Here is a 13341-nt window from a genome sequence, read left to right on the forward strand (position 1 = left end):
CACAATCCACTAAACAGGTAGGCATGGGAAACAACAATTTCCACAATTTCCTAGGACCCACGTACCTAAGGGACCGCCTCTCCTGGCATGCCCTGCAGAGGACCTTAAGGTCCACAAATGACAACATTGTGGAGGTCCCAAGTCGCAAGGTGGTTAGATTGGTCTCAACTTTTCTGTACTGGCCCCGACTTGGTGGAACACTCTGTCACAAGAGACTAGGGCCCTGCAGGACTTGACATCTTTCCACAGGGTCTGCAAGACAAAGCTGTTCCACCTGACCTTTGGTTTGGACTCAGTCTGACCCTTATGTTTCCCTTCCCTTATGGTTTTGATCTATGAGATACTTTTAAAATAAGGCTGCATTTTAAATTGCATTTTAACCTGTATTTTAAATTGGTTTTTTCCCCCCTATTATGTTTTTACTGTAATTTTACTAGTGTTAGCTGCCCTGAGCCTGGCTCTGGCCAGGGAGGGTGGGGTATAAATAAAAATTTATTATTATTATTATTATTATTATTATTATTATTATTATTATTATCAGCATGTTAAGCAGCACCAAGCCCTAAGGATGAGTCTAACAATGCCCACTGTGCAGAGACTAGAAGGGGACGCTGGGAGATCAACCTCCTCTGAGCTCGGTTTTCCAGAACTCAGAAAGACTCTGAGCATTTTCTGGGAAATTTCCAAGAAAGCTCAGAAAAAGCAAAGTCATTATGAGGTGAGCCAGGTAAAGCTCGCCCATCAGTGACAAAGCTTTAATTTGCCATGTACATCGGGAGCTTTTAAAGCATTAAAGATTGCTTAAGCAGGCTGCAATGTAAATGACAGACCTAATGCAACACAAGCACCAGAAATTGATGAGACTCGGGATGTGGCATAATGAACTATTGGCCTCAAACATGGAGGATTATATCCCAGAATGTCATCACCTGGGAGTTCTCTCTGCAAAGAAATGAAGCACCAACCCAACACTGAGACATTTTGCCAGCCGGATCAAAACCCTTCTTGCTTGTCCTTAAGTCCTTCTGAAACATTTACACTCTCCATTTGCTTTGGGCAACATCCAATGGCAACTTGTTTGTTACCCAGTTCAGGAAAGGCTTTGTAGTGGAGCGTGGCACTTTTTTGTTTCTGTGTAGACTGAGAGCTTTATAGTACATGCAGACCCCACCTCTACCAGGCTTTCACCCAGGTCCTGATCCAGGCAAGTGTTCACATGAGTTTCCCTCTCCTCCCAAGTTGACGCACATACACCTAGCCAGGTACTTTGCCTAAAGCTCTTGCCTGAGATCCTTCCTCCTTTGCTCTTGAAGCCTTGGGGGTGACAAGGAAGAGGAGTCATAAGACCATAAGAAGAGTCTACTCGATCAGGCCAATGATCCATCCAGTCCATTCATTTGTCTAATCCTGCCCCCAACAGCAATAGAGAACAGGCCTCCTCCATCTTCTTCATGACAGCCCTTCTTATTTTTGAAGATAACTATCAGGTCCCTCCCCCACTAAATTTATGTTCCCCAGGCTAAGAAGACCCAGTGCTTTCAACTGCTCCTGTTAGGACTTGCCCCAGGGGGGGGGGGGCAAGGGGTGACATGCCAAAGGCAGCCGTTAAAAGGTTCAAATGGACAGAGGCTGGTTGTGGAATCCAAGGCAGGCAACCAGGGGGTTGGGTTCAAAAGGGCAACGCTATAGCGAGAGGGGAATTGGCCAAGTGAGGTTCTCTCCAGTGAAACAAGTTGCCCAAACTGAGGAACAAGATTGGGGGACATAAATAGCACCTCGAAAAGAGGAATTGGCCTCCAGAGCCAGGACTGCTATTGCAGCCTAGGTGCTACCCCAGAAGTGCAGCGCTCAATCTGCCAGAATAGCTGTTGAGTCACAGCACTGGCAGTGCAGAAGCCATGATGCTGGATCCTTCCAATTTGTAGCAGTAGTTTCACACACACACACACACACACACACACACACGTGTCTTACACACAGCCTGCCTAGCTACAGAGCAAGAAAACCCAAAAGTTCAGTCTCCTAGTCAAAGGCTAGACTACTTATCCACAGAAGACAACCCCATCCAGAATATATTCAGCGAGCAGAGGGCATACTACTCCTATCAGAAGATGCCAAAAGAAAGCAAAACATCCAAGTCTCACACCATAAGGCTCTTGTTCAGAGGAGGGTACCCATTAGGCAAGCCACTATGTATCCTTAGCAACCCATTAGGGTGCGTGCTGCAGACCACAGACACTTAGCCACAATAAATCTTTTCTTCTTCTTCTTCAAGGTTCTACAAGACTCTTTGGGTGAGACCCAAGGCTAGTCACAGAGTCAAGCCACTGAAACCAATGGGCTTAACTTTTGTAGCAACACGGCTACCCCTCTGGAAGTCATTAGTGAAGAGGTAAGTTACATTGCTTCCATTCCATGTGTGGTTTTGACGATGGACCTTCCTGCTGCACATGCTGAACATTTTCATCTGTCAACTTAGGCAAGCCAGCAAGCTTTGTTTTTCCTTGTCTGGATCTCCGTTAATGTTTTTTAAATGACACACAGATACCAGCAGGTGCGACCGTGGTAGGGAACAAATCTGTGATGGGCAAGTTTTGATTTTACAAAGGAACAGGCTCCTGGCAGAGCAGGTGATACTCCTGGGGTAACAAAAGGAAGCTGACCATTTTACTGGCAGAACAGCTTGGGGGTAGGCTCAGCGCCACCCAAACACAGGTAGATGCAGTGAGGAATTGTGAAGAACTACTGTGCTAACTCTTTCAACAAATTCAGGGGGTGGGGTCTGACATGGACTGATCCAGGGTTATGTGAAAAATGCCCCCATCCCACAGCCCTTCCTTCCTTCCTTCCTTCCTTCCTTCCTTCCTTCCTTCCAGTGTGGGTGTGGGTTATGAGCCAGTGTGGTGTAGTGGTTAAGAGCAGTAGACTCGTAATCTGGTGAACCGGGTTCGCGTCTCCACTCCTCCACATGCAGCTGCTGGGTGACCTTGGGCCAGTCACACTTCTCTGAAGTCTCTCAGCCCCACTCACCTCACAGAGTGTTTGTTGTGGGGGAGGAAGGGAAAGGAGAATGTTAGCCGCTTTGAGACTCCTTCAGGTAGTGATAAAGTGGGATATCAAATCCAAACTCTTCTTCTCCTTCCTTCCTTCCTTTTTACGTGTGACTTAAAATCAGATACCGTCGGTCCATTTTAACAAATTTCACAGGGTCAGGAAAATAATAACTCATATTAGAACCAACAAATGTTCTGAATCCAGAATGAGCTTTCAAAGAATATATTGTGCATGTCATTAGAATCCAAGCTGCGTCTTTCATAAATGAAATCTCAGAATGGAATTAGACATTATGGTTACAAATCTGGTTTCAGAAAGAACGAAGGGCTTACCAGCATGGTATCTGGGGAAAGAATGCCCTGGACACTGTATTTTTTCTAGGTCATTTCTGGATAGAATGGGAGCAGGCAGCGGTGGGGTGGCGTTTTTAGTGACAACTGCTATCCCCTCGCCCCATGATGCACACACAACACAATGCTCCAGAACAGTCCAACGTCAAGAGTATTCTAGAAAAATAAAACGGGCACTGCCAGCAGCTCCTGCTAAAATCAGCTCTGCTGCTGCTATCACAAGCAATAAAAGCAAAATAACAGATTAAAACGTAAGTACCAAAAAGTGCTGGACCAGAACAAATAAATAAATAAGAAAACTGAAATATTTAATGATGAAATTAAATTAAAAAAACAACAACAACGCCATTTTGCACACCCCCATTTAGACATGATAAAATTCGCAGGACTGCCTCTGAGAAACAGCAACTCCATACCCTCTTCCAGTCCACAAAACTGGCAACCATCAGTCAAAGGCGGAGCAACATGCAATATAATGAATGATGTTATGGCACGTATTTCAATAGCTGCACACAACAGGGAAGTGGAAGGGAACTCAACACAGAGATCATACAGGGAATTGTGAATAGCAATTGCTCCTTTTGCACCCAGGAGCTAATGATGGGACCTGGGTATGGTTGAAGATATACTATAGAGCAAACACACACCCTTGGGGAACTCCCTTTCAGCTTTCACCTGGCTTGACTTCTCTCCCCTTCTAGGCTTGTCATGGCCTCCTTTGCCGAGAGAGCAGGACAAAACGGAGCACCTTCGCACTGCAGAAATAAGAGGATCGGCTGTGGGAGTGAGGCTGGTGGCATTGTTTTGCTTCAGGCGGCAAAAGTGCCAAGGCTGTCCTTGTTAAGTCCCAGCTGGAAATTACCCTTCTCTTAACAATCCCATGCAATTATCCAATGCTTCCCATTGCATCTGCTCTACATGCAGTAGAACATTTCCAGCAAGAACTGGAGCTTATTCTAATCATCTAATCACAGAATTTGCTAAGACTCATGCCAAGATGACAATCATCCAACTTCACCCGAGAAAAGTCTATGAAATCACTTCCCAGAACTCAAACAGCCGCAGCAGTCTAGAATCTTTGTGGTGAAAATGTTGCTTCCAAATATTCAAGATAGCTCAGTCAGTAGAGCATGAGACTCTTAATCGCAAGGTCATGGGTTCAAGCTCCATGTTGGGTAAAAGTTTCCTGAATTGCATGGGGTTGGACTAGATGACTCTCAAGGTCCCAACTCTACATTTCTATGATTCTATGAATAAAATGCTCTCTGCAGGGATCCCTGGGAGCTCTAGAGATCCCCAACAGAGAATTCTTAGCACCCTTACCTACACTGCAATTCCCATAATTCTTTGGAGAACGTCATGACAGTTCAACTGTCATGATGGTTCAACTAGCATGAAACTGATGTGGGTAGAATGAAGATCAAGGGCAGCAAATGAGGCTGTGACTTCCATCAGACTTAGCCAGCAGGGACAATCGCAAAGGGTGATGGGAGTTCTAGTCCACAACATCTGGAGAGCACTATGTTCACTACTCTTCGACAGACAATGTAATCAAACAACATCTGGAGAGCTACGCCCAGTGTGGAAGAAAGTCCTTAAAAACAATTCAACCACAACTGCTACAACACTGAACCACACTCATGTGTCCCTTTTTTTAGTAGGGGTATTTGAATCTTTCCAAAAAGAGTAACTGTACAAAGTCACAAGCTTGCAGCTCTTAGTTCATTTCACATGGCCTCAATAGATTAGATTCCAAACGTGCTTCGTAGAAGCAAGAACACCCTTCCTTCTGCATCACCAAAGTGAGCACCTGTTGCTATAGTGCCCTGGTGAAATTTCCTAGACGACCACAGAGGTGCCAAGAGTGGCTGCCCACTCCAATTTTCAACAGACATTTGTAAAAAAAGGGGGGGGATGCTACAGAAAGTAGCACCAGGGGAGAAGCAATAGTTTCAAGGTCTGGAATGGGGGCTGATGTGAAGAGTAACAGGAAGTTTCCCATCAGCTTCTGCAAGATTTAGACCAATATACCTCTTTGGGAAGGCTGAGTGTTCTCATCTCCTGCTGACTGAAGTGGGAGTCGAGAGCAGCACTCTCAGCTTTCAGGAACAGCAGCAGTAAATGAGCAAACTGAAGAACTGTCATTGCCATCGCTAAGCTGCTTGCATTCTTCAGATATGGTTCAGAAACTGTGTTAATGAGTTTACAAATAAATAAAGGATGGCTCATAAGTTGTTAGCAAACTTCACAGAGTGAGTTGCCAGCAGGCTCTAATCCAGCCTTTTGCAGCCTGCTGTCCTCCAGATGTTTGGGAATACAACTCCTTCAGTCTCTGACCCTTGGCTAGAGCCCTTGTTGGGAGTTGCAGTTCAAGAAATCTGGAGGGCACCAGTTTGGGAAAGGCTGCCTTAGTCCCTCAGTCAGCTTGGGCTCTGAGAGCTACTGGTGCCCCTGGGCTTCAGTACTGGTCCATCAGTTGATCCCAGTTGAGCTAACATGCCAACGGAGCCCACCAAAGCTTGTAAGACTTCCTTCTAAGCCAACTCCTCAATAATTCACTGCATTGAGTAGCAACAGAAATTCAGGGACTTGCCTGCTAGATCTGGTATCTGACCTCAGTCCACCCATGGCCATGTCTCCTGACTCCAGCTCTTGATTCCTGTCTGCCTAGCCCAGTACATGAACTCCAGGCCAACCCTGACCGCATCTCTTGCCTCTGGACCATTTGGCCATCACCTGTTTGTGTCAGACTAAGTATCTATTGCATCCTGCTACAGAGCCAAGTCCCAGGCCTGACATGGGTGTTATAAGTCAATATGGAACTTGACAGACACAGAGCATGAGCTTTTTAATTTTGATGCACTTCCGATGAAGCTTATATAAACACCATGTTTTTCTTAAATAACAGCAACCGCAACGGAATAACTAGAAGTAGCTCACAATCCTGATGGAACTTACAAGTAATCATGCGATAATAATTTTCCCAATGCTGGCCCTAGCCCCCGAGAAGAAAGAAATTCTGGAACTCTCAATATCAATCTGGACAGAGCCAGTCAAGGCATTAGAAGATCAGGGCTTGGGAGCTAAACTTTGGCAAGATCAGCTGAAGGATGGAACAGAACCAAAAGCAAAGTAAGAGAGGAAACACCAGGGAAGACAAGCAGAAGGTGTTAAGATTCCAGCTCCATGATTGCAGTCATGGGATTATTGTCTATCACATGATGGTGTATGTTTTGACTCCACAGAGTGGGAAGTGACGGAGACAGGATGTTTTGTTACTGTGTTCCGTGAAGTGGGACTATTGTCCTTTGTTCTTTCTCTTTTGCTGTCTGATGAGAAAGAGGAAGGAGCCAAGTCAGAATGCTCCTAGTGTTTTATATGTCAATAAATGTAGATTAGCCAAATGCTGAGCTACTGAGTCCTGTGCAAACTCTGCGGATCCCTAAGTATGCTGATGTCTGTTGGCATCAATCACTGTGATGTTCGGGCAGAAGAAAGCTTTTGAAACTCCAGAACGATCAACCAGGAGGGAGAGAACATGCCACTTGGGCATGTGTCTCTACCAGGGTCCTACTTGAGAGTAGGGCGGGCTCCTGACAAAAGGTACCCCGGATAAAAGGATGCTAAGAGGGGCTTTTTTTAAACTGGATGTTGCATCCTTGGCCCTCAGAGGTGCCACTTCAAGAGTAAGCTTCAGAATTTTTTTTAGCATAAAGGTAAAGGTACCCCTGCTCGTACGGGCCAGTCGTGTTCAACTCTAGGGTTGCGTGCTCATCTTGCTCTAGAGGCCGTGAGCCGGCGCCGTCCGAAGACACTTCCGGGTCACGTGGCCAGCGTGATGAAGCTGCAGCTGGTGAGCCAGCGCAGCACACGGAACGCCGTTTACCTTCCCGCTATAAAGCAGTACCTATTCATCTACTTGCACTTAAGAGTGCTTTCGATCTGCTAGGTGGGCAGGAGCTGGGACTGAACGACGCGGGGATTCGAACCGGGTCACGTGGCCAGCGTGCCAAGCTGCATCTGGCAAGCCAGCGCAGCACACGGAACGCCGTTTACCTTCCCGCTGGTAAGCGACTCCTATTTATCTACTTGCACCCAGGGGTGCTTTCGAACTGCTAGGTTGGCAGGCGCTGGGACCGAACGATGGGAGTGCACCCCGCCGCAGGGATTCAAACCGCCGACCATGCGATCGGCAAGTCCTAGGCACTGAGGTTTTACCCACAGTGCCACCATAGGCAGCCACTAATCCCCAAGTCATCATAGCCAAGCTCACAAATATCTCTAAGGCAATGGCAGCCAATATGACGCCCTTGAGATGTTGCTGTTGGGCTAACTACATTTCCCATGACCCCTAACTACTGACCATGCTAGTTAGGGCTGATGGAGTCCAACAACATCTGGAAAACACCATATTGGCTTATGCTGCTCTAAGGGTCCATTGCAACAGAGATGTGTGTTTGGGGATACCAAACACTTTCAACCCCTAGTAGTTGCAGTAACACATTGCCCAGGACTGCATCTTAATTGTTGGCATATTTTGGTCCATCAAGCCTAACACACCTTAGCAGCCATGGATGATGTCCCACCAAAGGTTTTAGAAACGTCCTGGGTTTTTTTGCTGCCAGCGTGGCAAGCAGTTGCAACACAGCACAGGGCTGTGCTTGGTTTGGTGGATGACAAAGAGAATCTGAACACGACATACAATGATAAGTAGACCCACCGTGTCACCTGTTCCAGGTTTCTCCGTAATAACTGGTGGCAACAGCACGTCTGTCGGAGTCGTTGGGTCCGCACTTCCTCCTCCTCCTCCTCCTCCAATCAGTGAAACCACACCATTGCAATCCACCGAGCTGTTCCTCTTGCCATTTTGCGTGTAGTTTGGAGAGCTGTGGCTGGTTTGGCTCTGCACGCTCAGCCGCCTCCCGCTCCTGGGGACCAGCAGGGACCCACGCTGGCTCTCGCTCTCCCCCACGGTGCTGATATCGTCATCGGCAAAGTCCGCCTCCGAGCCAAGGTCCCTGCTGCGCAACCGGAAGCTGAAGACGCTCCCGTGGCTGGCCTTGCGCTTCACGGAGTTTTCCATGGACCCAGAAGTAAAACCCAGCACGGTCTTGAAGGAGCCAAAGAGGGCGGAGGAAGGAAAGAAATACAAGGGGTGGAGTAGAAAGGAACGAATGTTACTACGCATTTACACAGAGTCAGAGAGGGTGTCTAGTTCTACCGCGATAATTTAGAACAGTGGTTCTCAACCTGTCGGTCCCCAGATGTTGTGGGACCCATCATCCCTGACCACTGGTCATGCTGGCTAGGAATGATGGGAGTTGTAGTCCAACAACATCTGGGGGCCTACAGGTTGAGAACCACTGGTTTAGAACAAAAGAGTGGGCAATTCCCAGCCAGTTGGTCAAACGTAGAACGGGGGGGGGGGGGGGGCTTCCCTCATCTCCCCACCCTCTGCATGTAATCAGGTTTGAAAAAATCCTGTGGGGGGCCAAGACTAATTGACACAAGGGGACATTGAAGAATACCCAGGGTAGGGAAATGGGGGCGGGGGGGCGCTGAGGAAAAAATAAAATAAAAACCACAGGCATTGTCTCAGAGAAACATTGGCTCTTCTCTAAGACAACTGACGCTGTTTTACTTCCACATTTGCAGGTACAGTGGTACCTTGGGTTACATAAGCTTCAGGTTACAGACTCCACTAACCCAGAAATAATGCTTCAGGTTAAGAACTTTGCTTCAGGGTGAGAACAGAAATCGTGCTCCGGCAGCGCGGCAGCGGCAGAAGGCCCCATTAGCTAAAGTGGTGCTTCAGGTTAGGAACAGTTTCAGGTTAAGTACGGACCTCCGGAATGAATTAAGTACTTAACCCGAGGTACCACTGTACGCATGGAATATTTGGTGAAAATTTAGTGGCCAACACAACTGTGTGAACTGGTCCCATGATGCAATGAAGTAAGAGGGGGAAGGAATGAAACAGAATGATGGCATAGAAGGAGAAGCGAATCTTTCTGGTTGTTAAGGGGCAAAGAATCTGGTTCCCACTCCTTTTGCCAGTACAACTGGGGAACGGGGGTGGGTCAGAACTGATCTGCACTAAGACAACTTGTCCTCGCCCCTTTCAAAAGGTGCTGAGCACCCATTCGCAAGGGAAATGCCCGCTGTGAGCCCAGCCCTGCTCCTTGTCGTGTTCTTTGCTTAGATGACAAATTGCTGGATGCAGAATGAAAAAGACGACTCATCAGTCGGAGGAACATGCTGAGAAACGTGCTGCTTTGTTTCACGTCCAGTCTGACTCTTTTTTTTCTCTCTCTCTCTCTTTGCATTCAGCATGCCAAAAACCCATTCAGAGCAGAGCAGAGCAGCTCACGCAGCCGTTTTGGCTTTAACAACCTTGTAATTAGCAAGGCAACCCACTCAATTAAGCAACAAGAATGAAGGCTCTCGAAAAATAAACACAGGGGGGGGGGGACCCCATTCATATATCACAGACAGAGCAGTGGTTCTGGGTGCATTCTCAAAGTCGTGTGCGTGTGCTGCTTATTTATCAAATTTATGTCCAACATTTGCAGGGCTTTCAGCGTGCCGATCGATTTTAGTGCTAACTCCGCTAACAGCCAAGAATCTGGATATTTTAGACAGACTGCCTCTGTTAATTTGTCCAGTTCAGAAAATTGGAACACCTGGGGAAAGAGATGGATGCACAGCAAAGGGAGTTTCTAAAACTCGCTGGTACGGTCGTCTTTATGACATGTCAGAGCATGGCTATTTTTCTTCTTTTTTCTGCTTGTCTCGCAGCGCTATCTATACTGCGCAGGTTCAGCTTGTGGGACTGTGGATATGAACACAGGAACGTGGCCTGATCCTGAATCACACCACTGATTCACCTCACCTAGTACAGTGGTACCTCGGGTTACAGACGCTTCAGGTTACAGACTCCGCTAACCCAGAAATATTACCTCGGGTTAAGAACTTTGCTTCAGGATGAGAACAGAAATCGAGCAGCGGCGGCACAGCGGCAGTAGGAGGCCCCATTAGCTAAAGTGGTGCTTCAGGTCAAGAACAGTTTCAGGCTAAGAACAGACCTCCAGAACGAATTAAGTTCTGAATCTGAAGTACCACTGTACAGTCTCCTGTAACTGGAAGCAGCTGTTCAGGGCCCCGGGCAGAGGGTGGCCTTTCCCATTCCTGATACTGTATGTGACAAAGTCCTTCTCCTGGAGGTCAAGGATTAAAGTAAGCGGATCCAAAGGGGGGGGGGGCAGAGAAGTGACCAGAGAGGTGGGTGCGCCCAGGGGTGGAGTAGAAATGAACGAATGTTACTACGCATTTACACAGAGTCAGAGAGGGTGTCTAGTTCTACCGCTATAATTTAGAACAGTGGTTCTCAACCTGCCGGTCCCCAGATGTTGTTGGACCCATCATCCCTGACCACTGGTCATGCTGGCTAGGAATGATGGGAGTTGTAGTCCAACAACATCTGGGGACCTACAGGTTGAGAACCACTGGTTTAGAACAAAAGAGTGGGCAATGCCCAGCCAGTAGGTCAAACGTAGAACATGGGGGGGGGGAGAGGCTTCCCTCATCTCCCCACCCTCTGCATGTAGCACATGCTGAAAAATCCAAACATGCTCACAGGCCTAGAAAGGCTGGCAACTCTTGTACTGATCCAGCCTGGAGGGAAATCCTTTCCTATCTCCAGGATAAGTGATTCTTCTTCGAGAGGAGTTTCCCCTTTATTGCCACTTTTGGGAAAGACTCAGAGCTGTAGCTACAGGGGAAGGGGGCTAGCCAGGATTTCTTTGCCCCAGGTGAAGCCTCCAGGGGGGCAGCATTGAGGCGCCCAGCCTGTGGGGGGGCGCCAAACTGGGTCTTTGACCTGGGTGCAATAAGGCCTAGTTTTACCCCTAGAAAGACTAACCGTTCTCTGCTGACCATCCTCCGATTCAGATTTTGGACCCTTCTGATCTTCCCCGTCCTCTTCTCCCGCTGAGGATTTCTTCTTTCTTCTTCGGCTTCTCCGTTCCTTGGAATTTTTCGATGCCAAAGGTGACATTTCAAATGAGCTAAGTGACATCGAATCGATTCCTCGGGCTAATGCCTGGAAGGGGCAGAGGAACGAAACAGAAATATGCTACCTTTAAAACTATATTTATATAACACTTTATATATATAGCAGAGAGAGGGAGATCTTTAACTTATAGAGTTAGCCTCGTTCAAACCAATTTCAGCATTCCTCACCAAGCAAAACGAAGAAAATTAAACACAACTCAACATGCTAGTGATTTCCCCCCCACAGTGGGTTTCACAGAATCCTTAAATCACAACAGTGCTTAGAAAATGTTTCCCTACATATAAAAGAGGAAACTTAACTCGGTTTTGAGCTGAGTTTTCAATTTGAAATTCGGTGAGAGTTGCAAAGTTCCTTGACAACACAACCGGTCCACACTGGCCCAATAATGGTCTGAACTGGGTGAAGTGGTACTATGACCAAGGGCACTCAGAAAACCTGCGTCTTGGCTGGAACTTGAATCCTGACTCCATCCCATCATCTATTGCCATGATTCTCAAGTGTGAGGCATTGCAGACTGCCCCCCCCCAAAAAAAACATGTTCAAGAGTCTAGAGCCAACATTGATAATGTTACGGCATTTGAGCACAGGCAAAGCTCTCCACCACGAGGGCAATGGAGTTGGACTTTCTGGGAAATCTCTGCTTCTCCCAAGAAAGCAGAAGCAACAGCCCGTGTTATTTCTGCTGATACAGATTTTTCTTGTTCTTTTTTGCAAGCAAAATCTTATCCTGCAAAGTGACAGAACCTGCTGTGACCAGGGATCCAGAGCGATAAACACAAACCATGGGCTTAAAGCACACAAACACACACACACACTCGCCAGCCCACACGTACATAATACACAGATAAGATAGACTTTTCTCCTCTGCATGCCTGGGCAGCATGCCCTCTGCGCCAGCTATCTGGAGAAATCGCTGCAGGAAAAGTCTGATAACACCAAGAGGTGCTGGAAATGGAGCAGAAGCCAAATTAGGTGGGGGAGCGAGAGAGAGAGAGAGTAATAATAATAATAATAATAATAATAATAATAATAATGCTGCTACAACACAGCCTGGAAACGAAACCAACTCCTCCACCTCACAATAATCATGAAAAAGGAAGCCAATAACTAGGAAAAGGAGAATAAAATGCACATTTGGGATAGAGGTCAGCACTGCATCCTTAACTGTGTCATATCCCTCCCCCTGCCCCCCACTCAGTCACACACCAATGTTCCCATTATGTAAAATGAGGTGGGAGACAGAGATTGCACCATTCTGGACTGTACCCTCTTGTCTGTTGTTGAGGGGGACCTATTTTTATTTTCCTATTACAGCCTTCCTCCAAGGAGCTCAGAGTGATGATCACCCACCACCCTCAGCATCCTGTTCACTGCAATTTCATCTTTACAACAATCCTGTGTGTTGAGGTCAGGCCAAGAGGTTGCCAAAATTCGCCCATGAGCTTTACAGCTAAGCAGGGATTTGAACCCAGGTTTAACGCAGCTCTTTGGTTATGCCGAATCGCGGTACTTAATTAGCCAGCCCAAACACATTACCTTGGCGAAAGAACCTGGCTTGGCAAGCTTGCTCTTATATATTCTACCCACAGATACAGGATCCTGAGAATTGGAAGGGTATCAGGGTTACATCTAGAATGACCCCCCATCCCCAAACTAATATCAAAATTAAGGTGGTGCAACATTCAAATCACTCATTTGATGTATGAAGTGGTATAGTCTCAAAAGGGCTATACAGTCATACCTCGGGTTACAGCTGCGTCAGGTTGCGTTTTTTTGGGTTGCGGACCACCAAAACCCGGAAGTACCAGAATGAATTACTTCCGGGTTTTGGCGGTCACGCATGCACAGAAGCATAAGTGCCGA

General features: G+C 47.1%; 1 protein-coding gene across 3 annotated transcripts in view; it reads right to left on the bottom strand.

Annotated features, from left to right (window-relative positions):
* The window catches only part of SCN5A (sodium voltage-gated channel alpha subunit 5), a 307891-nt gene that overhangs the window by 122044 nt on the left and 172506 nt on the right, over positions 1–13341 (bottom strand). For all 3 annotated transcript variants that reach the window (XM_083405984.1, XM_083405985.1, XM_083405986.1), the window contains 2 exons: positions 11326–11505; positions 8125–8514 (listed from right to left, as the gene is read on the bottom strand). In XM_083405984.1, the coding sequence (XP_083262110.1) occupies positions 8125–8514; positions 11326–11505 (570 nt within the window). The remainder of the gene's footprint in view (positions 1–8124; positions 8515–11325; positions 11506–13341) is intronic.

Source organism: Podarcis tiliguerta (genome assembly GCF_965153285.1).
Source record: "Podarcis tiliguerta genome assembly, chromosome: 12".
NCBI classification, from domain to species: domain Eukaryota; kingdom Metazoa; phylum Chordata; class Lepidosauria; order Squamata; family Lacertidae; genus Podarcis; species Podarcis tiliguerta.